At 41.8% G+C, this 27660-nt stretch overlaps 1 protein-coding gene across 2 annotated transcripts in view; it reads right to left on the bottom strand.

The window, feature by feature from the left end:
• Positions 1-2069: 2069 nt before the first annotated feature.
• Positions 2070-27660, bottom strand: part of LOC111141613 (coiled-coil domain containing 150) — a 72158-nt gene continuing 46567 nt past the window's right edge. The window contains exons 12-23 of one of the 2 annotated variants that reach the window (XM_022494310.1): positions 26569-26676; positions 20791-20919; positions 20002-20171; positions 18155-18248; positions 17211-17380; positions 16102-16228; positions 6527-6721; positions 6025-6093; positions 5769-5930; positions 5010-5096; positions 2715-2834; positions 2070-2426 (exon numbers count right to left, since the gene is read on the bottom strand). In XM_022494310.1, the coding sequence (XP_022350018.1) occupies positions 2310-2426; positions 2715-2834; positions 5010-5096; positions 5769-5930; positions 6025-6093; positions 6527-6721; positions 16102-16228; positions 17211-17380; positions 18155-18248; positions 20002-20171; positions 20791-20919; positions 26569-26676 (1548 nt within the window). In that variant the 3' untranslated portion in view covers positions 2070-2309. Of the gene's footprint in view, positions 2427-2714; positions 2835-5009; positions 5097-5768; positions 5931-6024; positions 6094-6526; positions 6722-16101; positions 16229-17210; positions 17381-18154; positions 18249-20001; positions 20172-20790; positions 20920-25226; positions 25314-26568; positions 26677-27660 lie in introns of those variants that run through there. The other variant, XM_022494319.1, reaches the window with a different exon arrangement.

Here is a 27660-nt window from a genome sequence, read left to right as displayed (position 1 = left end):
GTGCTACAGAAACACGTCAGCAAGTTCATCCTCTAAACACGCAGTTCTAACTAGCAGCTTTCCTAGAGATGACCACTGACCTAACTGCAATTCCCTCCTCCCAAGCTAATGTGTAGCCAACCTAAAAAGTGATAAAAATTGACTTTATCAATAATGATACTCTTTGAGGACGGTATAAAAGTGATCTGTGTTCTGGATGAGGAAGATGAGCATATTGTTGGCTAGCGATTGTCAATGTCATGACAACACTCAGAAATGGTAGATTTATAACCCATTAAAGTTGAGATCTCTCCTGGGCAGTAACTGGGATCTTTTTTCCTATGAAGAATTCATGACTAAGGTAAACTGCTCTTTAGGGCTCTTGGTTGGACTATTTCAAGACTGACGCCCTGGTACCCTCAACTGACTGTATCTCCTTACGAACAGTCCACAAGGAGAGATCCTGTGCGGGTGAGACAAGGCAAGGAGGCTTTTACCAGCCTGCCAGTTGACGAGCCCTCAGCTCTGAGTGGACACACTCCAATAAACTTGGCCCTGAATGCCAACTAGTATCTCACCCCCATTACCGACACTTCTGCAGCGGATATCAAGCCTCCTAAAAGCCTCTGAAAGTCTTGAAATCCTTGAACTCCCGCCTTCCCCAAAACCCTGTATAAGACTCGCCTGACCAACAAAGCTCTTCCTTACCAGAGTGAGCATTAAACCCAGCTTTATCTTTTTATATCAGATGAGTGGGGGGCTCTTCAATCTCTGAGAGTCTTTTTTTTTTTTAAAGATTTTATTTATTCGTCAGAGAGAGAGAGAGTGCACACAAGCAGGCAGAGAGGCAGGCAGAGGCAGCGAGAGAGGCAGGCTCCCCGCCGAGCAAGGAGCCCGATGCGGGACTCGATCCCAGGACCCTGGGATCATGACCTGAGCCGAAGGCAGCGGCTTAACCCACTGAGCCACCCAGGCGTCCAGAGAGTCTTTTTTTTTTTTTTTTAAATTTTTTTTTTTTTAATTTATTTGTTTGACAGACAGATCACAAGTAGGCAGAGAGGCAGGCAGAGAGAGAGAAGAGGAAGCAGGCTCCCTGCAGGGAGCCTGATGTGGGGCTCGATCCCAGGACCCCGGGACCATGACCTGAGCCGAAGGCAGAGGCTTTAACCCACCGAGCTACCCAGGTGCCCCGGGAGAGTCTTATTTTTGATGTTCTCTGCAGTTTCACAGTTGCGCGCTTGACTTAGGTCCCGATGGCATCAGTACCTGCCATGGTTTGCGCACTGAGTACGCCACGCGCCACGGCGGCCCAGACTTACTGTGTGCCACCCGCCACTCCGTGTCTGAAATAAGAAAAATCTCAATTTATTGCTTGCTCTAGTAAGGAAGAGCTACATTGGTCAGGCATAGTTGCCTGGAGCAGAGCAGACTGCCGTACACAATAGTTTGCTTTGCCAGTGTCCAAGGAAGCTGTACACACAATGTCTGTCGTAAGAATAGACATGGGGTGCCTGGCTGGCTCAGTTGGTGGTGTGTGTGTGACTCGAACTCAGGGTGATGAGTCCAAGTCCCACACTGGGCCTAGAACTTATTTAATAGAATACAGACTAGAGATATCTTATTAAAGATGTGCTGGTAATTATCTAGCTTAAAAGGGTATACGTTTGTATGACTGGAAAAGTTTTTACCATTTTCTTTTTTTTTTTTTTTTAAAGATTTTATTTATTTATTTGACAGAGAGAGATCACAAGCAGGCAGAGAGGCAGGCAGAGAGAGAGGAGGAAGCAGGCTCCCTGCTGAGCAGAGAGCCCGATGCGGGGCTCGATGCGGGGCTCGATCCCAGGACCCTGAGATCATGACCTGAGCGGAAGGCAGCAGCTTAACCCACTGAGCCATCCAGGCGCCCCAGTTTTTACCATTTTCCAAGTGATTCTAGTTTCAGGGATTATCTGCTGGATGTTAGGATATTTTGCTTCAAAGAAATGTCCTAGTCTGTCATTTGGTTGCCATTATCATCTAGTACCTCACTGAGTGCTTTTTGATAGAATGTACTTAGAAAAATAGCCAAGTATCGCGCAACAGCATCTCTTATCATACAACAAATTAATAGAAATTTATTGGGTGGAAAATGGGGGAAAAGGACAAATAAGATGGGGTGGTTCTATACTGATATCAGCAAGTTCATAATATGAGAAACTCAAGTCCAAAATCTTCAGCCCACATCAAAGACTTCATGTTCTGATGACTGCGGGAAAGGCCAGCCCGGGACGCTGGGCTCAGGAAATCATGGCGGTGTAGCTCTAGATGAAGCAGCGCCTCTGTCAAGGACATCACTTTCTCTCAAGTTCAGAATGACACTTCTTGGGCACAAGTTTAAGATTCTGTTTATTCTCCCATCGGTGTAGAGCAGACTGGCCGGATGCAACATCATGCTTGTTACCGTGGTCCTGTTGGAAGGAAAACAGACCTAACACCGTTCCCAACTACCTGCAGAGCTGAGGACCCATTCTGTCTCCACGAATATAATCTACTCATCAAGCTGAGTGGTTCTAATCTAGACAGTTTGGGAGATGCGTGACTTTTAAGGAAGAAATTTAGTTTGTTTTTCTTGCAGTTTAGAGAAACCTAAAGATTAGTGGGAAGAGTAGCGGGATGAAGAGAGTAGTTCTGCGGTGAGAAATCTGAGAAGGGACAAATCCAGAATTGCTGAGGACAGCCATGTCTAAGCACCCTACCTCTTCCAGCCACCTGTCTTCTCGGGGAAGCCTCTGCAACCGGTTTTTTGTCAGCTCAAGTTGGAGGCCATCAAACCTACACTTAAACCAGCGATGGGCTTCTTCCAGGTTAGCTGTTATCTGAACAGAAAAGTCTTATCAGTAAAAATCACAACGAAGAAAGCTCTAAATTTTCTGTGTATTAGTTCCAGAGACTTTTTTTTACCCAGACATTAAAGGACCCAGATTCCGAGTGCAAGCTCCTTGCACACCTCCAGACGGGAGTGACTTCTGAAGGCAGAGCTGAACGCGCGCAAGCCTGCTGCTTCCCTGCATTTATTGATACTTCCTGGATGTGAATGAAAGGAAGAGGACCCAGGAGGAAAATAAGAACGAGAAGAACAAGACGGCTCTGCCAAGGAATATGGTAGTTCAAACCACAGTTTGAATTTTTGAGATCTGTTCTCTAAGATTAAATCATTCTCCAAAGTCCCTATATTAGATCTTTCTTTTGAGCTTTATGAAAGTAATTGAATTAGTAAAAGAGTGGACTAGCTTAGTGTAAATTGCGTTCTTTTTATTTCCTTTATCATCAAAATATTTTATGCTTTGGCTCCTAAGCACAAACTTCCAAACTACCTTTGTTAGACTTAAATGGTCCTTCTAGTAGTCTGCCTTTGCAGATGATCTGAAATCAATATTCGTTTATTTGACAGATATTTACTGAGTACCTGTATGTGCCTGGCACTTCTGTATGTATCTGGGTTACTTCAGTATTTTAAGGTAAAGCTGACAGGCTTTTAGGTTATATAAAAGTTGCTTCAAAAGAGCTCCAGAGCATATCCTCTAGAATAAAAAGTAAAATGACTGATTTTGAACTCAGAAAGAGAGAGGTGTATTTCTCTCTTGCCTGGGAGAAGGCAAGTCCTTGAAAGCAGGGGTGTCCTTGGGCTCAGTTCATCCTGTGTCCCCTCAACTAGTCCAGTGCCCAGCATAGGACAGGTCCACAGTAAATGTGTGGGACTAGGTATTTGTCCCAGGTTAGCCAGGTCCTTGTGTGGGTACAAAATAATGAGGTAAGAAAATAGAGCTCCCCTTGGCATTTAAGCTTTAGAAAGCTACAAAGCTCAAGTACTTTGTATATCTGCCTAATGCCAGCGATACTCTCACCACCCCCTCAAACCCAACCCCACATTTCTCTAGCACTCTTTTTTTTTTGTTTGTTAAAGAATTTATTTATTTGACACAGAGAGATCACAAGTAGGCAGAGAGGGAGAGAGAGAGAGAGGGAGGAGGAAGCAGGCTCCCTGCCTAGCAGAGAGCCCGATGCAGGACTCCATCCCAGGACCCTGAGATCATGACCTGAGCCAAAGGCAGAGGCTTAACCCACCAAGCCACCCAGGCAGCCCCTCTCTAGCACTCTTTGCCAGGGATGGAGGGAAAGATGCTAGAAATGGCCCCGTACATCATGTCACCTTTTGCACCATGAATGAGAAGGGAGGTACTATTTAGTGAAACTTACTGAGTCATCTACAGCATAACAGATTAGTAAATCTTACTATCCTGACTTTTCGAGATGTGGTAATTGATGAGTTAAAGTAAATGTAACTTCCTCAAGGGCACAGCAAGGGTCACAGCTGACGTTCAAACTCATGAGTCCATATTCCTTTTGATATACCACTCTGATAGTCCTATTGTCTTGTTGAATGGCTATGAAAAGGACAAATCATGACCAACTAATGATTTCATCACTGTGATACCTCTGTTTTCTTAACTGGATATTAGGACTGTTGTGTCACACAACGGATTTCATAGGTCCTTCCACCTCTAAAAAATGTATGATTTTAAATACCTTCAAAAAGGTCAATTTAAGATTAGAGAAAGCAAATTCGCAAATTCAAAGGGCCCACGAGCGGTACCTGGCCGCATCAGTCGGAAGAGGAAGCCTCTCTTAATCTCAGGGTTGTGAGTCTGAGCCCCATGTTGGGTGGAGAGATTAAAGTAAAACTTAAAAAAAAAAATAGGGCCTACTTTACATTTCTAGTTATTGACTGAACAAAGAGCTTGCCTTTTTATCAGTGGTGCCAAGCAGTAGTGCATTAAAATCTACCCACACGCCGGTCCTCCTCCTTACATTTAGGGCTAGAGACTTGGGCTTGGCTTAGTCAGTACTTCAGTGTTCTTTTATCAGGAGGCAGAATCCCAATCTGAAAAGTATTCTTCATAGTAGACATTAGACTTAGTTACTGGTTCTTGCCTGTTACACTCCTGGAACTATGTCCGTGAAGGATTTTACCTTGACTGGGTGTGGCTTACCTGTTCTGATTCTACACTGGCTTCTTTCAGTTTATGCTCTGTTGCCTCTTTACATTTCCTTAGGTGTCTGATCGTTTCTTCCAATTCCTGAAAATGTGACACGAAGATTCTTACAAATTCCCAATATACCACATGGAACAAAAAGCTTCCATATTGTAATAAATGGGCAACCAAATTATGAAAACGTGATGGGGTTATACTTTGTAACATCAGGTGCTACCAAATGTAAGATACACGCCGTTACCGTCAGCAGTACACCTAATGCATATCCGATTTTGATTTTATGTATCCTCCCAAAGAGGAAGCAATTAATATCTCCTTCCAGAACCGAAGGAATGCTTTTTCACAGCAGACAGTGTCTGCTAGAAGGCAAGAGCCTGACGGTCTCTTGGAGTCCCTACTCCGTGACAGAACGTGGCGCTTGTCCGGAGCCTGGGTACAGCTGCAAGTCCCATCACAGCAGCGGGTGATCTGAGCTTCTGGGAAGAACCAAGGGGTAGAAAGTTCCTAAAAGACTATGAAATTCAGTTCGGAAGTCTTAGGAACCAGTATTTTGCACAGCGAGCTTCAGCTGTTAAGAATGAATCCTTCATAAACTGAAAACTGGGAACATGTGGCACACTCAGAACTACAGGCTTCTTCCTCTCGCAAGTTTACGTTTCTTCTATAGAATCTAGAAAACCGAGGTGCTCTGCTGCTGGGCTTCAGGGCATGCCATGTGCTGCTCGTCGCTGAGAGGACCCCGAGGAAGCCTCTCACCTGGCACCGGCCCTCCAGGCCCTGCCTTATCTTCCTCTCCGCCTCGAGGCGCAGCTCCTGCTGCTTGTTCCTCGCCGAGGTCTCATACTGGCTCTTGGCCAAGAGCTGCATCTCCTTCTGTAGGTTGGTCATTTCAGACACGAACTTCTGGATGCTCAGCGACTGGTGGGGCACAGAGAGGGAAGCAGCTGGTGAATGGGTCTGAGTCTGAGATTTTATGTGAATGGTAAAAACATGGGAGATCGTGAAAATCTACCTGTTCATAATTTTTTTTCTGATATTGATCCTTAATTAGCTCCATTTGCCTCAATTCTGTTTCTATTTGCTGAAAGTAAATGTGGAAATAACATAAAAAGGTGATCAGTAGAAAAACTGGCTTGCTCTTTTCCTATGGGGTGACAGAAAGAATCCCACGTGAGACCCACAGTTACTGGCTCCCGCTGGGCCCTCCTTCCCGTCTGGCCCACTGACCCTAAAACAGCAAAGTCCTGTGCAGTCCCTGGGGAGGGGGCAGATGGGGAGTCAGAAAGGGACTTGGCAGCTAAACAGAAACCACACATTTACACAGCAGTAGCTCTGCTGGAAAGAGAGTGACCGCCCCCCTCCAGGCGTCTGCCCACGCCCCAGGTGCAGCTGTCATCCCCAGAGAACACGGGTGCTGTCAGGACTCTGGGACCGCCTTCACCGGACCCCACCACCTGCCTGGATCCTCTCGGATACTAAGGAAGTGAGGGGAGAAGGAGCGCGCCTCATACAACCTTCATCCTCTCTACATTCTGAGTATTATTCGCCTTAGTCGACAAGTGGAGCTTAATTTGGGCCTTTTGATTCTTTATTTTCTCCTTGCTACTGTTCACGACCTTCTCAAGCTCTGTCAGTTTCTGCCGCAGCTCTCGGTTGGTCCGGGTTACCTCCACGGATCTGAAGTTGGCTTCATCGAGGGCCTTCTTCAGCTGTCGAACGCAAAGGGAAAAGTCCATCATTTTAAGCTTCCATTCCCGAAGAGAAGCTGATGATTAGGCCCGTCTCTGTTTAGTTCCCTTTGGACCTTTCTTTTTTTTTTTTTTTTTTTTTTTTTTTTAAGATTTTTATTTATTTATTTGTCAGACAGAGAGAGAGGGAGAGAGAGCAAGCACAGGCAGACAGAATGGCAGGCAGAGGCAGAGGGAGAAGCAGGCTCCCCGATGAGCAAGGAGCGCGATGTAGGACTCGATCCCAGGACGCTGGGATCATGACCCGAGCCGAAGGCAGCTGCTTAACCAACTGAGCGACCCAGGCGTCCCTGGACCTTTCTTTCAAAGAAAAGGGTAAGCGAGGCAATGATGATGATGTCTGCTGAGGAACGGTGGCGCAAAACTCTAAGTGGTTTTCATCTTTTTTTTCATAATTTTTAACATTAAACACAATCTTTCCTAGAACAGATATAGACAATGTAAATACATGTTCATCATTTGCTTTTAAAGAGCATGACTTTGGAGTCCAATCTAAGTTCACATCTCAGATGTAGCACTTATTCGCCGAGTAATTTTGGATAGTTAACGTCCCTGACCCTCGGGGTCATCAATGGCAAAGCACACAAATGACTTATCTCTGGGGACTCTGAGTTGAACAAGATAAGGTGGAGAAAGAAGGGGAGCCGCACACTTGCTCGGCTTTCAGCTTTTCTCTTCCCTGCTGCTTGTGACCTCGTGTCTGGAGAACTGAAAATTAGAAGGTAATTTATATAAATACTTGCCCGTTACTACCACTGCATGGATTTTTATAATACTGCTTTCAGTTTTAAAGATTTTAATAAGCTTGTCTAGTGGAAAATGGCATAGAGATTACTGTTAAATACAAGACAACAGCCCTCAAATGGAGTCCCTTACGCTAAGCCCCACGTCACCAAACCAAGACTGAGTGAGTTTTGGCTTTCCTAGAAATGAACCCTTAAATGAGTCCTTCAGGACTTGCCTGAAGAGCGCTAGCTGGGTGGTCTGCCTGATGCCACCGTCCTCTAAAGCAAAGAAACTTTGCGAAAAGCAACTTGAGTTCCTAGGTCGTACAACTTGTTCCTGCTCCTTCTGCCCAAAGAGCCTTCATTTTGTACTGTTCCTTGAAGATCTCTGCTAGAGCGGATAATGCCCAACTTGAATCAGTTTTTGTTCAAATAAACTTTTAAAAGATAAACTAACACATGTTAAATATTTAACAGTTCTGGTGTCAGAAGAAAAAAAGGAAGGAGAGCAACGGTCCGCAGGAGCCACAAGCAAGCAATTGTAGGTACCCATGGCGCCCCCTGCTTCCTTGATGCTTCTGGACGTCACACTAAGTCCCTCCTAGAGCCTCCCCAGCAGCTTCCGTGTTAGCAGCTGTCAGACTTTGAGCCTTTCTTTTTCCGGACTGGGTCCAGAAACTGACTAGAGTTGTACTGTTTCTGATCTAAAATCAAACTGAGTCCAGAGTTGGAGCGGGTCCAGTGTGAGGCCTCAGGTGAGTACAACTTTAAGGCTGGACGGAAAGAGAATTTTGAATTACAGTAGCTACCAGGGAGAACTTTCAACCTAAGTAAGTTTTTCCATGTGTAAAGTACTCCAGAGGATCAAGGCCAAGCACTTATAAAAGGCAGAAGGAAAATTATTATTTTTCACCCTCTGTGGTGACTAGAGTGAGACCTACAAGACATGCCGACTTGCTCAGAGCCTACAGCTAGGATCTGGAAAACTAGCAGAAGCTAGCAAAAGGTGACAATTTCCACAAAAGTCAGCTCTCTCAGATGTCTATCGATGGTGCATGGTTGAGAGAGGAAGGTAAAATTTTACGTCTGTCCCTATCAGATTCAGACTGATAAGGAAAAGATAGGTTTAAGGTAATTCTTTGAACTGTAACTGTAACAGTAGAGAGAAATCTTTGATAGTGTCTTGTGAATCTGCTTCCAGGTACTCATTGGTTGTTGATCCTTCCTCTGCTAGGGACAGCTATTGCCTTCTTATTGATCTGGTTTTGTGTCCTGAGAAGTTGACTAGGCAACCATCAGGTCAGAGGCTCTAACATGTGGTTGGCCAGGAACCTACTGACTGGTGCCGGCTGGGACATTTCTCTTGGTTATCTTTGGGAGTGGTTCTGGAACTTGGGTGAGGATTATCTTTTGTGCCCTTCTCAGGGGACCTCTCTTACATCCATGGGGTAGTTCAATACTGCTAGGAGTATTTACTGTTTGTCCTGGCTCAAAGCTGGCAAGATATCTGAAAGGATTTAAAGTAGCTCTATCGGGGTGCCTGCATGGCTCAGTCAGTTGGGTGTCTGCCTTTGGCTCAGGTCATGATCCCAGGGTCCTGGGATCGAGCCCCACACTGGGCTCCCTGCTCAGTGGGGAGTCTGCTTCTCCCTCTCCTTCTGTGCTTTCTCTCTCTCTCTCTCCCCCAAATAAATAAAATCTTAAAAAAAAAAAAAAAGTAGCTCTATTGTCAGAAGATGAGCAAATTCAGAGTCTGACAGACTTAACAGTTCCTTTCTTCCCTCTGCCACGATGGCAGTATTTTCAGTCAACAGCAGTTCACCTGGTCAGTGCCGATACTCTGGGTCTGAGGGAAGCTGGGGGGACAAAGTCCGCCACTCAGCTAAAATGAAACTACATACCTAGAGAGAGAAAGAGAAACATTCTAAAGTCTCTATGGAAGGATTTACTAAAATATTCCAAAGACACACAGCTCTCTCTAAATCTGGAACATAGGGATCTTTTAATTTCCATCTTAGTGGAAGATCTCCCTGATACAAAGAAGCAAATCAAAGATTATGTAGTTGGCTGGGTGGGTCAGTCTGTATAGCATTAAAGGTTGTGACCCAATTACCTGAGAAATTAAAAACTACTTGTCTTGTAAATCAAGTATACAAGAACAGAAATTCAGCTCTAGAACAATTCAAAGCCCACCTACCCTTTTTACCAATCCCCCAAACCCCTAATCCATCTAAGGCTTGCAGATATTGTAAAAGATCTGGATTTAGGGAACAAAATCCTCCTTGGTACAATGTATATTCTTTTTCTGTGACTTTTGAGATGTATGAATTCTACTTGGTGTTCTCCAGGAATGAAGACAATTCTTAGGAGGAAAAGAAAAAAAAGGAAAGAAAGGATATTTTGAAAAGTAGACCCATGAAAAATCTTAAAAGTCTCCTCCACCAATAGTCATTAAAAGCTTTAGCCCGAACAGGTAATCTTAACTTTATTCCATTTGCCAAAATCACAGTTTGGATCCACCTGTTCTTTCATAGCGCATTTTGCATTATTTGCCTGTCTTAGAACTAAAGTTGTAAAATGGAGCTTGTTAGACCTGTTTGTGTCTGTATGTTTATGTCTTTGTACGCATGTCTAGAGACTTTTTTTCCTACCTTTGAAAGGTATTGCCAAAATGAATTTGTAAAGAGCTCTATTTAATTGGTTTAAAGACAAACAAGTATTTATACATATCAAGTTCACAAGATCTAGGATAATCATCCACAAATAGAACAACAAACAAGCTATGTTTTACTTAAAATAACCATGTCTTCAGAATTATCAACATAAGTTGTAATGCTTATTTTACCGGGTTTATTAAAAGTCAGATAAGCTCATCTATCTCTGTGATAGAATTTGTCAGCAAGAAAGATCATGGTTAGCTGTTTAATGTCTCATGAAATTTTCATGAGTAATCTAAACATAATTGTTAGAGATGTAGGATAAAATTTTCCGAGTTTTGGGTAAAATTACCAAATTTTTTGTTAATGAGAAACCTTGAAATTACCCGAAAATAAATTAAATGATGGACACATTGAATATCTAGATCATTTCCAAATAAAATACCAAAACATTAATTACTAAACATAGGTCTACCAATTTCAGCTTCCTTTTACAGAGAAACTAAAGATATTTGGATTAATAAACATGTTTTGTGCTAAATTAGAAAGTTTACTAGGAGAAAGAATATACTTCTAGAAATTAAGAAATGTATTCATAAACTTGCCAGCCCACAGAATGTTAGTGTAACACACTCTACAATTGGTTATTTCTTAGTTTTCCCTAGGAATAAGGATTCTAAGGGTTAGAGATTTTAATCAATATGTGAAATTAAAATTACTTCGAAGTAATAAGAGTGAAAGGAAACTGTATGAAAAGTAGTAAGTTTAAATTAAAAAAAATTTTTTTTTAAATTTATTTGACAGAGAGAGATCACAAGTAGGCAGAGAGGCAGGCAGAGAGAGAGGGGGAAGCAGGCTCCCCGCTGATCAGAGAGCCTGATGTGGGGCTCGATCCCAGGACCCTGGGATCATGACCTGAGCCGAAAGCAGAGGCTTTAACCGACTGAGCCACCCAGGCGCCCTGAAAAGTAATAAGTTTAAAGTAAAATGTCTGCTCCAGATGGAGAAAAAGGAAAAGACATAGAACAAAGTCTTAATGGGTAAAAGAAAGAGTGGTTTGTGGAAAAGGAGTCTTGAGAAAGGAATTTTGTGTGTGGTTAAGGTGGCTAAGTTAATTCAAGTTTTTAAAGAATGAATTTAGTACAAAATTAGAATTTGGTTTTCTCTTCATTAAATGGACTGAGCTTTCTTGGACTATTGGTCTGTTCTTGATAAGAGGCTGTGAAAGGTTTTTTTTTTTTTGGTTTTTTTTTTTTAACCTTTTAGGTAATCTCCCTGAAAAACAAGGATTTTACTTAACAAAATAACTTACTGTGGTTGACACTGTCTTTTATTAGGTTTTTGATTACTTAACATTGAGAAGATTGGGTTTTCTTAAGAGCTAACTTTTGTTCACAACTATATAACTTTCTGTATTTGCCTTTAAAACTTCTACTGTCACTTTTTTTTTTAAAGATTTTATTTATTTATTTGACAGAGAGAGATCACAAGTAGACGGAGAGGCAGGCAGAGGGAGAGGGGGAAGCAAGCTCCCCTCTGAGCAGAGAGCCCGATGCGGGGCTCGATCCCAGGACCCTGGGATCATGACCTGAGCCGAAGGCAGAGGCTTTAACCCACTGAGCCACCCAGGCGCCCCTCTACTGTCACTTTGTTTAAAAAATATTTCATAATAATTTGTGATCTTAGTCAGATGTTCAAATGCTTTGACAACATTCCCAAATCAAATTCTAAATGGAGCCTTTTTGATCTCAAAGTATCTCTGATCCCAGAGAATCCCTGAAAAATCTCAAAGGATTTTTGTCTCACCATGTAAAAGAGACGTGTTAAAATTGATGAGGTGTCTCTGGCGCGCTCAGTTACGGGGGCGCCGCCGAATCAGTGATGGCAAACCTCGTGCTCGTACAATGTGTGTTATGAACAGGTGTTCTAGTAACTGTAGGAAATTCCTAAAAATCTGCTATGTCCTTTAATCCCAGTTATTATCTTAAATTGCTGTATATCACAGATATAACCCAATATCCTTGTCAATTCTATTATCATGAACTCTCATCAGATCTTTAAACATGAGCATACTAAAGTCTTATCATTTATCGACAGCTGGTGCTCTTGGATACTTGTGCAAAAGGGAGATTCCTGGGAAGGACCCTACCAAGTACTCTCGAGCACTGACATTCCCGCCAAATTAGAAGATTCAGATTTCACAACTGAAAAGACTCCATCTGATGTCTGGTCCTGTGTAATTATGTGGTGCGGAGGCCTCAAAATCAAATTAGCTAAGAAGAGAAGTAGCTGACTTTGGGGTAGACTGCTTCCGCCTAAGATGTCAGATCAAGAATGTTTCTTTCCATTCTTTCTTCTCTCTCTGACCATCCTTTTCCTAATTCTTACACCATGATGGTCTTTAGGATTCATTTGCCTACCTTTTGCCTTGCTCTGGCCTGCAAAAATGATGCCATTGCATAAGGTGTAATCTAGCCTTCGAACACCTGGTGGATTCGCCATGCCGCTGGTCATCCCGTAGTTCTGCCCGTCACACACTTCTGATTTCTGATGCTTCAGTTCCTCTGGGCCCAACTCTGTGCCCCTCTCCATTGTTTCATATTCCGTATACCCCACAGTCAATTTCTCTGCTTCAGGTTAAAAACTCCAAGCCCGGGGCGCCTGGGTGGCTCAGTGGTTTAAATCCTCTGCCTTCGGCTCAGGTCATGATCTCAGGGTCCTGGGATTGAGCCCCACATCGGGCTCTCTGCTCAGCGGGGAGCCTGCTTCCTCCTCTCTCTCTGCCTACCTCTCTACCTACTTGTGATCTCTGTCAAATAAATAAATAAAATCTTAAAAAAAAAAAAAAAAAAAAAAAACTCCAAGCCTAGGAAATCTTGCATCCAGGTTCTGGACAAAGAAAGTGACACAGGCAAGGGGAAAGAATAAAATCGGTGTGGTCTACAAACTTAAATTTTACTGACCTCCACTGCTGTCACCTTTCCAGTTCTGAGCTACAGACTGAAAACTGGACTTACCAGGAGGCATTCGTGATTCAAAATTAGCTTCCTGGGGTGCCTGGGTGGCTCAGTGGATTAAGCCACTGCCTTCAGCTCAGGTCATGATCTCAGGGTCCTGGGATCGAGCCCCGCATTGGGCGCTCTGCTAAGCAGGGAGCTTGCTTCTCCCTCGCTCTCTGCCTGCCCCTCTGCCTACTTGTGATCTCTCTCTCTGTCAAATAAATAAATAAAATCTTAAAAAAAATTAGCTTCCTTTGGTAGATCTCTAGTGCCTGGGCTGCCGTCGGAAACCTCTCCATAATTCTTAAAGGTACTACAGAATCTGCTAAAAGCTGCCCAACAAAACCCTTGACTCTGCCTGAACTTGTTCTGGGTAATCGGATATTCTCGGTTGTCTTTTAGCTGCGTGAGGAGGTATTTGTGCTGGGGCCGGTACCCCTGCGGCACTTAGACTGACGCTTCTGGGCAAGCTGAGGCTCCGCTACCTGAGATCGCTGAATGAGCTAGCCGGCCGGAGAGAGTGACTCCTTCAGCAGAGTCCTTCCCTTGCTTGACTCTGTCTGGGTCTTGGGGACCAAGGCACATTGGGAATTACCTGCTTATAAGGATCACAGCAGTCTCCCCCAAGTGTGCTGTGTTCTCTTAAAACCTTGAAATGCACGTTCCTCGTTGCTAACCACAAAGCAGATGATCTAAGACAGCTGGGTAATCTGCCTGATAAGACCCCTGCCATTGCCCAAAGGAGAGTACGTTGTTCTAATCAACCTGCTGTTCAGCCTAATATATCTTATTCCCGCCCTTGGCTGCCTCTGAAATTCTTTCATCTCATACGGCTCCTGGAGCTCTGCGAGATTGGGTACTACCGTGATTGGAACTGAGTTTTGCTCAGTTAAACTCTTAAAGTGTTTAATATGCCTCAGTTTATCTTTTAATGTGACTTAAATCATTTTATAGAACTCCTTTCCTCTTCCAGTGCCCTTAAAGCAGTGCCGCTGGGTTTTCAGGAAGAGGTGGCAGCAGAGAAGGGAGAAGGTGGTACTCAGGACAGCTGGCGGTGTCTGACATGCTAAGGTTATTTGTAGCTTTTCTTTCTACACTACCTCTTTCCTTCAGAGCCTGTCTCCGTGCCCCAGTGCCGGCCTTTTTATTTACATTCTACTATTACCTCAGTCATAACTTTGCCAAAACTGGGTAAGCCCTAACAATGATCACTTACTTCGTACTTACTATGTTTGGGCTTGAAAATTACATATATTTTCCAACTTAAAAAAAAAAAAACAACCAAAAACAAAACCCTGGAAAGTAGTTTATGACTGAGGAAAGAGAGACTCTGAAACTGTCCACAGTTAATGAACGCGCTGTTAATAAGAGGCAGCGCCGGGACTCCTGAGTGGTGCGCACCAAGCCTGCCCTGCCGCAGCGGCCCCGGCGTCACGCGCTCACCCTTCCCTTGGTTTCCTCACTACTGCGGTCTGCAGTGGTCCTTGTTAAAGGGTTTAAATCTTGTAAGTATTCTGACAACTATGTCTGATTAAAAGTGCCTTTAATTTCAGTGTACCTTTTTTTTTCCCTTTATAACGTTTTAATGTTTAGTGTTTTGTAATATACAAATTTTCTAAAAGATCTCTGTAAATTGCAGTTGCTAAATACACCAAATTTGGCAAAATATAAACCTGTAGACCAGCCACTCCAAGCAAGTCTGGGAGTTATTTTAATTCCTCCCTCCCTTTTGTTCATGATAGAACATTTAGTGTCTGATGATGATTTTTCTTTTCTTTTTTTTTTTTTAAAGAAAAAAATATTTACTTATTTATTTATTCGTCAGAGAGAGAGAGAGAGAGAGTACCCACAAGCAGGCAAAGTGGCAGGCAGAGGTGGAGAGAGAAGCAGGCTCCCTGCCGAGCAAGCAGCCTGATGTGGGACTTGATCCCAGGACCCTGGGATCATGACCTGAGCCGAAGGCAGCGGCTTAACCCACTGAGCCATCCAGGTGTCCCTGTTTGAGGATTTTTCTATTAAAATACCTTTTTGATTTAATTGTTCTCTATTTTGAACTGAACCATGTTGCTTGGCGCTAATCTTCGAAAGCCCGAAGTAACTGTTGTAGTTTTCTGGGATCTACATGCCTCCGGTTTCAACTCTTCATTCTTGCCTACTCTCCACTACCACCAGACTCCCCTTCCTAAAATCATCCTTACATCATACTGCCCATTTCTTAGAAAGCCACCGAACTCCATTTTGACCTGCAAGGTCACCTCTAACATTCTGACAGTCAAAATCAGCTACCAGATGGTACCACCTCAGCTACCCACGCTTTCTCAGACATTTCCCAAAGTCTTGGCTCTGATCAGGAGAAAAAAAATCTTACTCATTTGCCCACATGTCCTGTTCATTTTTGTAAATAAGCTTTGGTCATCCCCTTACACTGGGTGTCCTGGCCCTGTCAGCTCTGCCCATTGTGTACTTCTGTTTCCCTTCTTCTATCACCCAACCCTTACTTTGAGTTCCTTCAGAGTTGTACATGGCCGCTAGTTACTCAAGAAATGTCCCCTGCTGTTTACCCTATTTATCTCCTGTAAAGAGTGGAGATCACAATTAAGTAAGGGTCACATAGCGCACATCAGAGGACGGACCATTCGTGACTCTAGGAAAAGGTGAATGAGTGACAGGTGCTAGTCAAACGAGTTGAGGGGACAGATGATTTGATGTCTACCCAACGGCCAGCCACTTCCTTCCTCTGTCCCTCAGTTACAAAGCTCTCATTGAGACACTCCTTTGCTGGGCAGAGAACCATCTATCAGAAGCTTCTTGTGTTTTGATTTATGAAGAGCACAGAGACAGCTTGATCATGGTGGGACTAGAAGGACAAGAGCAACTGCAACCCTGCTTAGAACTCCTGTAACTGGTTCTGCTCTTGGCAGGCACTCATCTAGAGCGACACTTGTCACCTGACTACATACCTCAGTCATTTCCCGTTGTGCTGCTTTCTTGGCCGTTTCTCTCTCAGTTTGAAACTGCTTTCTTAGAGCTTCTATGCGTTCAGCGTGCATTTCTGCTTCCATTTTGGATTCCTCAGTCATTCGTTCTCTGTTTTGGGGGGGAAAAGTCACCCTTAGAAATCGTCTTTAGGAGGTAAGGAAGGCCTGGAGGGGAACGTGCAACTATCCAAAAGGTGTGATTTACACACAAGATGCAGATCAAGCACCAGGTGAACCACACTGGTCTGGAGCCCATTAACGGCACGGGAAGAACACATTTTCCTGTAGCATTAAAGGCCAAAGAGTCATTCAGTATAAAGACACCCAGCTCAAAGAGTGAAACACATACTCTTGTTTTAACCAATAAACAAGCCAGCAACATTCTCTGGCTCATTTCTTGAGCCAATAACATTTCCCTAGATTCTAGAATTTGCACAGATCATAAATTAGAAAACATACTTTCTCAGCTTTAATTGATGCCTTTTGTCTATCGGTAGGTTCACTAGCTGAACTGCATATAGATCTATGTGCAGACTGCACTTCCCCTGGCTGAAGATTTCCATGGAATGTCACTTCTATCCCATCCCTATTTACCTAGGTGCACTTTACAAAAACAAAACAAAACAAGACAAAACAAAACAAAACAAAATGAGGGCCTTCACCTGAACTTGATGGATTTGACCTAACTAATTTCAGGCCCAAAGGAAAACAATGGTTCAGGGTTTGTCTGGGTGAACTCATCCCACTCCTAGAAGGGGTTATTCCCATCCAGGCTGTTGCTATTCCTTCCCCAGATCATGCTTCGTAAGGACACATCAGCTTTTGATAGGAAAGGGTTGGCAGCAACGTGAAGTTTTGGTTTAGCCTTCACATGCTGAAGAGGCTTGACATGAGGTGAGGGGAGAGCGGACAAGGAGATCCGAACAAGCATCCCCCAGCCAGCTAGCGTGGGGTGCTCGGGTAGGCCTAGTTCCCTATCACAGCTCTGCTGGGAGCACCAGTTCCAAGCGAAGAACTGGTTTATGTGAATGGGCCCGCCTTATTCTCCCAGAGGCTCTTCCCTAATTTCACTATGACTATCCTGCCCTTACTTGAAGGTTTCCAGATTTTGTCGCTCAAGTTCATTGTTTTCCAATTTCTCTTGAACGTGATCGAGCTTTGTTTGTAGATGATTATTTGTCTGGAGTGATTGTTCCAGGCTCAAAGCCAGTTTCCTGTTGTCTTCTCTAGCTACATCTAGAGCTTTCTGTAGAGGCTCCATCTGAAAGAGGGAAGGCTCTTTTCAATTCCACTATCACAGATGCAAGAAGTCTGTATATTCATTCCTTACACTTTATCATCAGGGGCCATTGAAACGATAATTATGGAACCAGAACCAAAGATTCCAGCTGCCTGCAATATACACGTGAGAACTTACTGCTGACCGTGCTTAGGAGATTCTCAGAAGGCGATGGGGAGAGTCTGCTTCCTGATTACCAGTGAGCTCTGAAAAATTGAGCCGACTTAATTTTTAATTTTAAACTGGTTAAATTTCCCTTTCTGATCCTATAACCTTGTGGTGTCATTGCCTAGCGAGAGAAGAACAATTCCCTGTATGTCCTTCCAGAAAAAGCTTATTTATATGAAAGACCCCTTTTTAATATATGCACATATATGTAGAGATATATTCATGAGTGCATACACCTGTGAACACACACATGTAAATGTGTCTCCTTATTCACAGCGGGATCATTTCAATGACTTCTGACTGAAGTTTCAAGTTATTCTCTGACACTTTAACTTCTGCAGTCATTTATGCATTAATAAATAAAAAGTAAACCATATAAGTAAGAGAATTACGCATCACTGTGGTCCTGGTTTGCCAATAAATGAACCAATGAAAGGCTGCATGCCCACTTCCCATTTGTAACCCAAACTCAGACTTGGATGAAAAAGGAAATCTCCCTGATTATTTTACTCCATTTTCCTAAAAAGAGCAATAGCCCAATAAAACAAAATTATCACCATTATCATCTATTAAAAAAGTGGCCTTTACCTCGCTGTTGTGCTGGGCATCTACAACCAGCATCCTGGCTTGCCACTGGTCCACTTCCGCCTCCAGCTTCTGCACCCTCTGTTGATTTAGAGCCCTAAGGATGGACAGCACAGGGAGAGTGACTGCAGAAAAGAACCGTCTAGGAATGGAATGTTCTAGATGCCACTGGGGGTTACAGGGCACTCTTCCAAGAAGCTCAAATAGCATACGTAGTAAAGTAGAGGTGCTCAGAGTATCTGAGACTTGGCAAGTAACAATTAGCAGCTTGAGCTTCAGGTTAAGAAATTAAGCTCCTACACATGAAAAATTTGTCCCAGCTATGAGTCAATTTGACTTGATACATTAAACTGTCAATACTTATTAATGACTAACTTATGAGCTGGTAATTTTAACATATATACATATCACTAGTACAAAATATACCCTCTCTAGATGGATGGGCCTGCTGTTGACACTTTGCTCCTAAATACAACTCCTGGGACACCTACCTGGGTGGCTCAGTGGGTTAAAGCCTCTGCCTTTGGCTCAGGTCATGATCCCAGGGTCCTGGGATCGAGCCCCGCATCGGGCTCCCTGCTCAGCAGGGAGTCTGCTTCCCTCTCTCTCTACCTACTTGTGATCTCTGTCTGTCAAATACATACATACATACATACAACTACCTAGGATTTTATTGTGAATGGTAGGCAATTTTTACTACCACCCCGGTAACTTTTTAAGTTCAGAGGTAACATACATTTATAGTATGTAAAAAATAAAGATAAGTACAATGGAGAATATAAAACTGGCACCTGTTCCCCCATAACACAGAGGCTATATGCACTACTAATATACACATTACAATATATTTCAGAGAACTTACTAAACTCAAATCATTTATTAACATCAAGGGGAAATTTTTATGCAACTTGAAACATTCAAAGAAGGAGTTTACTTATAAAACATGACTCGAAGCAGTTCTTGGAATGATTCCTCTAAAATTATTAATCTTTAAATAGGACACTAATATAGAAGTAATTCAAACTCAACTAGGCACTTAGCTTTAATTATCTAGACTAGACAATTATTATTCTGTAGACCCCAGAGCGGGTTTAAATGGTGTAGAAACAGAAAGGGTAAAGCAGCAATATAGCACACAGACTTCTAGAATACATACTCCTTTACACCACTACAAAATAGGGGACTTTTGAATCTTTGAAGATCATGTTTATTTCTAATTCCAGATTCTCCCTAATTTTCTAGGTCTTTATCTTTTATAATATTGTGTTTTATTGAAAGCATGTCTACATTTCACTGTTTCTGAAATGTAAAGCTAAAAGAGAAGACTTTTCGAGTGTAGCATAGAAAAGGCGACGAATTGTCATACTCGCACATTTAGTGAGTATAAAATAGGGAGAGGGAAATATGTCAAACTTTGGGTTGGAATTGGAGGAAAAACCTGTTCAGGACTGAAGGGAGGTCCTTGGTTCCAAACAAAAATCTCCCCTTGACTAAAGACTACAAATAATTATGCACGTCAGCTTACAAAGAACCCTGCGTTGCACAAAACTCCACTGGGCCGGGGAGTGGCAAGGATTCAAGGGTGTGGGCTGAGGGGCAGCCCGTGGGCCACACGCATGGCCGGGCTGGAGGCCAGGCACCCCGAGGAGGCTGTGGCTCTGGGCCAGGACCTGGGTAAGAGCAGGTTGGGAAGTCTAGAGGCAGAGGTCAGTGCGGTTGCCGAAAACCTTGCTTTCCAGTCAAGTTTCTAGGATGCTTTCCTCAAATGGGCTTGTTCTTGAAAGTGGCTTTGTCCCTTACTATGCCACAGCAGAGAGCCGCACGCACAAGGACAGAGTCATCTGCGGTACCTTTCTTTCTTGAGGCCGGCGATCTCCGAGTCCCTCCGCCCCAGCTCTATCTGTACTTTCTCCAGAGCGCCTTGCATCTTGCTGTGGGAGGCCAGCACGTTCTCCAACATGATCGTGACCTTGCAGTTGTCCTCCTTAGCCTCCGCCAGTTGTCGCTGAAAGTTTCCCACCTAAAGGGAAAGGGAACCAGAAAAAGATGTTTGATCCTTTCAGGTTACTCAGCTGTGGCTGAGGCCCGTCGCTTCTGAGCACGAGGACGGACACTAAGCGTGGCAGAGTGCTAAGAGGAACGACCGCAGCATATTGTATCTTGTCAAGATCTGAAGTTCTGCGAGAGCCGCGCGCTGCCCAACCACTGCCCTGCCGCGGCGCGCGGACTAGCTGGGGACCCCGGTGTCAGCAGCTCCCTGCTTCCCGACGGGGTGCCCCGGGCTGCTCTGCGGGGTGAGCTTATGGTGGGGCCAGATCACACGTCTGCAGGCCACTGGAACGAGCAACATGTTAATAACACGTAAGTGGACAGGTCACTGTTACCAAGGTCAGCTGTGTGTCAACAGAGAAGAATGAGGACTTTTTAAGACTGGAATTAAAGACATTGGGAGTTAAAGGATGTGTTTCTAAGGCAAACACTTAACAGCTCTTCTAAAACTATCTTTAGAAAACATAATCCTCCTCTGATCGATCCGCATTCTTGCTCAAGGTAACGAGAAATGAAGGACGAGGACTCGTGGAAGATTTCTTACGCGCCTCGCGTCAGTAACAAACGCTCACGGAGGACGGTCGCCTTGCCTTCTTGCTCTCTCTGTCCTCCAGGGCCTCGAGGTCCCCTTTCAACCTCTGACTCTCTTTCAGCGCTGCGTCCCGGCTCCTCATGGCTTGTGAGAGCTCCTCCTCGTTCTTTTCGAGAATGGATTTCACCTTAGTAGAGAACAAGGAAGGACAAATAACTTTTCCAAAGCACTGTAAGTCAGCAATTAGAGTAAGACCAGCAATTTGGAAACCAAGCTCAAAATGTTTAATATACTTATCCACTATAATAAAAACCAGCTTTATGAGCTATTCTTTCCTTTAACGAAAACTACAAAACAGCAGCAAAAAATCTGTGTGAATAAACATGAGCAAACCTAACAGATGTCAATCACCAGGAAAGTACAGGCTAAGTGATGAGGGAGACAAGACTGTGAAGGTCAGAGGTAAAATGGGGAAGAAACGGAGTATCATGGAACTGGAAAATAGAACAAATGCAAGTCTAACGAAAGCAAAGACAAATAAATACTAAGCAAAGTCAAGAAAATAGTGCTATAGAAGAAGGCATCTTAATTAGAAGTATTAGTATTTTATATCGCTGAAATACTTTGAGTATATCTACACAATCATTTCAAATAATCAAATGATCAAGTATTTTAAATATTACTTTTTAAAAATGTGTTGAGGGGGCGCCTGGGTGGCTCAGTGGGTTAAATCCTCTGCCTTCGGCTCGGGTCGTGATCCCAGGGTCCTGGGATCGAGCCCCGCATCGGGCTCTCTGCTCAGTGGGGAGCCTGCTTCCTCCTCTCTCTCTGCCTGCCTCTCTGCCAATTTGTGATCTCTGTCTGTCAAATAAATAAATAAAAATCTTTAAAAAAAAAAAAAATGTGTTGAAATAACGACATCCATAGGATGTTGCAAAAGTAGTACAAAGAGTCCCGTGCAGTCTTCACCCTGCTTCTAATGGTGCCATCTCACACTACTGTAGTTCAACATCAAAATGGGGAAGCTGCCTTTGTACATTACAGATTAACAGATTAACCGGGCGACAGAACTTACTCTGCTTTCACGGTTTTAAAACCCTGCATCCGTCTGTGTGCACGCGCTGAGCTCTGTGTCATCTGACCCCACGCACGTTATTCCTGTGAACATCGTCCCAGTTGAGATACAGAACTGCCCCGTCCTGCCGCAAAGGAATTCACGTGTGCTGCTTCTCTGTGTACACACGCTCTTCCAACCCCGTCCCCAGGCCCCAGGCCAACAAACAATAATTTGTTCTGGACCTCTGTGGTTTTGTCACGTCAAGAATGTTGAACATTTCAACGTAATTAACTTTTGTGTAGGTAACACATTCACATTCTCCTTTTTTTAAACAGCACGTCTGAGGTATGAATGACACAATAAGTTGTGTATATCTCAAGCATACAGTTCTGACATCTATTTAAATTCCTGAAACCATAATCAAGATAATAAGCATTTATCATCTTAAAAGTTCTCTCATGCCTCTTTGTAGTTTCCCCCTTCTCTCTCCTCGTTCCCGTATCTCCACACAAGGCAACTAATCTGTTTTCTGTCACAGTAAATTATTTTATCTTCTAGAATTTTACACAAATGGAATCATATTGGGTGTACTCCTTTTTGAATGGCTTCCTTCACTCAGCGTAATTGATTCCATCTTTTTCATTATCAGTAGTTCAATCCTTCTATTGCTAAACAGTACTCTGTTGGAGGATATACCACAACTTACTGATCCATTCACCTTCTGGACCCTTAAGTTGCTTCCAGCTTTAAGCTATTACAAATAAAGCTGCTGTGAACAGCTGTGTACAAGGCTTTGTGTGGTTTTATGCTTTCATTTATCTTTGGTAGATACACAGTAGAGAGGAATGGCTGGGTTATACACTGTTTCATTTTTAAAGAAACTACCAAACTATTTTTCAGGGTAGTTGGGCCATCTGACACGCCCCCCCCCCCCCCCAGCAGTGTATGACAGTCCCAGTGCTCTGTGTCCTCACTAACATTTAGGATGATCAGTTTTGGGGTTTTACACATTCTAACAGGTGTGTGGTATATCTCACTGTGGTTTTCATTTGCATTTCCCTAACGCCTGATGTTTAACATCTTCTCAATTACTTAGTTATCATCCATATATATTTTTTTAGATTTTATTTATTTGACAGAAACAGACACAGGGAGAGAGGGAACACAGGCAGGGGGAGTGGGAGAGGGAAAAGCAGGCTTCCCCCAGAGCAGGGAGCCCGATGTGGGGGCTCAATCCCAGGACCCTAGGATTGTGACTCGAGCCGAAGGCAGATGCCCAGCACCTGAGCCACTCAGCACCCCTTCACTGTTTTCTTCTTAATAATTTTGACAGTTTAATACATTCGGGAGACAAGGCCTTAAGTGATTTGCAACTATTTTCTCCCAATCAAGTGCTTATATCTTATTTTCTTAATAGCTCTGAAGAGGATAAGCTATCATTTCTTTTTTTTTTTTTTTCCTTTATGGATCATGCTTTTGATGTCAAATCTATCTCTGAAAAGATCACAAAGATTTCCTTCTATGTTTTCTTCTAGAAGTTTTATAGTTTTAGGTTTTACATTTAAGACTGATCCATTTTGAGTTAATTTGTTTTTTTAAAGATTTTATTTATTTATTCATTTATTTGAGAGAGAGAGAGAGAGAGAGAGAGAGAATGCAAGGAGGAGCAGAGGGAAAGGGGCTCAATCTCATGACACTGAGATCGTGACCTGAGCCAAAATCAAAAGACAGACACTTGACTGAGTGAGCCACCCAGGTGCCTGAGTTAATTTTTACATATGGTGTGAGGTATGGATCATAGACTTTTGGGTTTTGCATGTGGATAGCCAACTGCTCCAAGACCATTTGCTGAAAAGAGCATTCTTTTTGTACCTTCACTTTTGTTGAAAATGAAATGTTCATAAAATTACTTTGAATAGATGGCACATTCACATTATTAAGATACAAAAGGGTAAAGTGAAAAATTTCCAGCCATCCAATTTTCTTCCTCAAAAATAATGTTGCCAATCTGTGATTCATTGTAGAGCAATTCTATGCATTACAAGTGAATACATACATACATACATATATATATATATATATACATACTCACATATGTATATATATTTTTATCCTCCTACCCCTTTTACTACACAAATAGTAAAATACTAAATATACTCTTCTGAACCTTGACTGTTTTAACCTAATAATACATATATACTATATACATATACAGTATATACATACATATGTTCAAACAGTATTCCAAATCATGAATACACCATGATTTATTTAGCTAGTTTCTTATTGATGAAATTTTGTTTGCTTCCAGTCTTTTGCTGTTAACAAACAATACTTCAGTAAGTAACCTTATAAATATGCCATATATATAAGCTGGTATGTCTATAGGAGAAAGTCCTAGAAAGGTGAGGTGAAATGATAGATACTAAATTATCCACCACCCCCTCCGCAAGAAGTTGTAACATTTTACACTTCCAACAGCAACAAAACCCAGTATCTTTTATCCACATCTTCTTCAGTATTATTATACTTCCTTAAAACTTTTCACCTGTAACGTTTGAAATACTTCTTTAAGGACCCAAGAATATTACAAAAGATGCCAACCCAGACTCTAAAAATGTCCTGGATTTTGTTCTAGAAATGGACTCAGGAAAGAATATAGTTTTTATAATTTTACCAGTGTTTTTAAGATACATATGAAATGTTTAAGATACATACAGCAGAAATGTTTACAGAAAAGATCTAAATAGTAATCAACTCTAGAAGACAAGTTATATAGTAATTTCTATTTTTAAATATCAAAGATGGATGCTTTAAAAAGTTTTCTTTGGAAAATATTTCCAATGTTCAAGTTTGTGGGGATTTCATTAACGTATTTCTATTTTATTTATTTATTTATTTATTTATTTATTTAAAAGATTTTATTTATTTATTTGACAGACAGAGATCACAAGTAGGCAGAGAAGCAGGGAGAGAGAGAGGAGGAAGCAGGCTCCCTGCTGAGCAGAGAGCCCAATGCGGGGCTCGATCCCAGGACCCTGGGATCACGACCCGAGCCGAAAGCAGAGGCTTTAACCCACTGAGCCACCCAGGCACCCCTAACGTTATTTCTATTTTAAAAAGCAGGCTTTATCTAAACATTTTACCATGAATATTAACATTATATAGATATCATGAATTAAAATCAAAATCAGATTAAAAAGGTGTCAATGTTAATCCAAATCTTTTTGTCTAAAAATTAGTTATTTTTTGTCTAAAAATTATTATTTTAATGATGATTACAATATACACTGTCAGTTTTTCTTATTTGTGAAGAACCTAACTTCCTTGTTGTTTCTCATTGCTCCAAACATTATCTTTCCAGATTGTTACTACTTTTCTTCATTGTTGTATAAATCTGAAATTTCCTTATGACTTAATTTGTGGTCTTCACTTACCGAATCCCGTTTAAGAAAATTTGGTGACTCATTTATTAATGGTCTTGAAGCAAGAATGTCTATTTTACCTTCCAGCCTTCCTTCCATGGTTTTAATAGCGTTCAAAAGAGTCTTTAGAGAGATTCTAGAGTCTGCAATCTCCTGAGAAGCTCTCACAGAAGTCAGAGTAGGTGCAAAGGTCACACGGCGTGTAGAGTTGGGAATTACACTGGGCAAACCAACTGACGAAGTTCTTTCCTTTACGCCGTTTACATGGGGCCTGTAGCTTTCAAACAACTTCGAAGACGCAGGCCTCTCCGGAGATTTCCTTCTTCTTGGAGGCATCACCAATTAAAAACAGTAAAATGGCTAAACCTAGACTTATTTTTCAGTGAATGCTCCTTTTACGAGGAGGAACAACACAATATTCTGAATGAAGCTCTGATGGAAAATATACTTGAAAATGGGTTCCTTTCCTTTCAGAATGAAGAAATCACACTGTGAAGTTGTCCTAGTGAAGAAACTAACCTTCCTTAAATCAAGTTCCCTGTAGGAGAGTGTATCTAATGAGACCCCCTTTTCCGTATGGTCAGATGGTTAGAACACTAACAGTATTCTATTTGAAGACACATTCTAGCTCCTTGGTTACCAGTGCTATACAAACAAAAATATTATCGATATAGAAGTTAGACATACACTAAGATTTTTTTTTTTTAATATCATACATGGTAAATCTGTAAATCATTGAAATGAATCACTTTTTCTTGGTAACACTTTCCTGGATTATTTTTCTTCATGAAATGTTTTATTCTCGTTTGTTGAACTTTCTCCATTCATTTGTTAAAATGTTATGTGATCTACAAAAGGTTTACAGCCTCAGAAGCCACCATGGTAACAAGTAAGCACTTTACTAATGCCTCTTTCATGTGAGCTGTCTGTTGTGAGGGTATCTTGTTGGCACTGAGTTCTGAACTTGCCAATAATTATAAAAACACTTCCTCTATGAAAGTCTTTCTTGATGCTTTCATTACAGTGATGCCCCCTATGAACACTCATAACACCATCTTGCTTCTAAAAGACAAAAATTTTAGTTCTATAATAAAGTTTATGAGTACATTCCTAAGCCTCCAATTAGAGCATAAATAAGTTGAATGTCCCAATCCTGCTTCAGGCATCTTTCCTTCTTACAGTTCAGCAAAACCCTGGACATTGGTGGTTTTTAAAAATTGTTTGCCAATTGAGTCATGTGAGGGAATATTCACCTTTCTGGGACTGTACAGTAAGGTGGGGAGAGAGGCATCAATTTCGTAAAACCTAATTAAAACAACGTAACAGCAATCTGGTTTGTAGTTATTAATCACACCTGAGCATATTTGCTCTCTAGAGCCTTGTTCAACTTGCGTAGATGGTCATTCTGTGAACTAGTTTCAGTAAAAGAATGTAGTTGTTCTTCTAGCTGTTTAACTTTTATCTAGGGTAAAACAGAAGAATAATAAAATAAGGCTTATTAATTTTAGGTGTGTCTATATTATTCATACACACTCTAAAAGAATATATATATTACATACACACATATATACAAGTATATTCACATATACATATACATACATATACACACACATACTCTAAAAGGATATATATATTATACATACACACATACTCTAAAAGGAAAAAGATGTCAGGAGTTTGGAAAAATCAGAGAGAATCCTTAAAAGTTATAAAAGCAATCCTGAGTTTTTCTAATCATGCAAAGAATGCTACCCCAACTAACACAGCTATTTCAATAGCTTAAAGTAGGCTACAGCCATTTACATGTAATGAGATGACTCATTTGGTTTCTATTGCTTATGGAAACTCCAAATTAACATGACTCATGAATATAACAGTGAGACTTTGTGGGTAATAATTTCAATTAAAAAATTGTGGTATCTAACATTCAAAAAACATTTTGAACATAGATAATTAGAATTGTCATTAGGCAAGATGACAGAGTCTTGTTTTATCAACAAAATTATAAAAGCTGAATAAATGAAGTTCTTAAATGATGAATTATATTTTAACACTGAGAAAGATGACATATCTCTTTAAAGAAAATGATCATTTGAGGGAATGAAACCATTAATATTTACTCACTAATCTCCAAATTGTGTTTTTCCAAATTTTCTTCCTATCATACCCAACCCTTTCATACGAATCAACAATTAACATTACTGAGCCTATCCCTGAATCAGAAAAAATTTATCCAAGATTTTTAAAATTTAAATCAACTTTTCCCTCTCCCTATGTCTTGTTTCCTACCTGTAGAGGGTAAACACTTCTTGGCTATAGTTACTGGACCCTTTCAGAAACTATTAAAAATATGATTGCTAATATTGGGTTTTTTTCAAAGACGGCATAAAAGCACATTTTGTCTCAGGAAATCTCTCTAGTATCCTTCTTTTAACTTTGCTTATTT

The sequence above is a fragment of the Enhydra lutris genome, unplaced genomic scaffold (assembly GCF_002288905.1).
Source record: "Enhydra lutris kenyoni isolate GAN:26980312 unplaced genomic scaffold, ASM228890v2 scaffoldscaffold1, whole genome shotgun sequence".
Taxonomy (NCBI): domain Eukaryota; kingdom Metazoa; phylum Chordata; class Mammalia; order Carnivora; family Mustelidae; genus Enhydra; species Enhydra lutris.
Note: the sequence above shows the minus strand (reverse complement) of the source record. Positions and strands in the feature narration are given on the sequence as shown.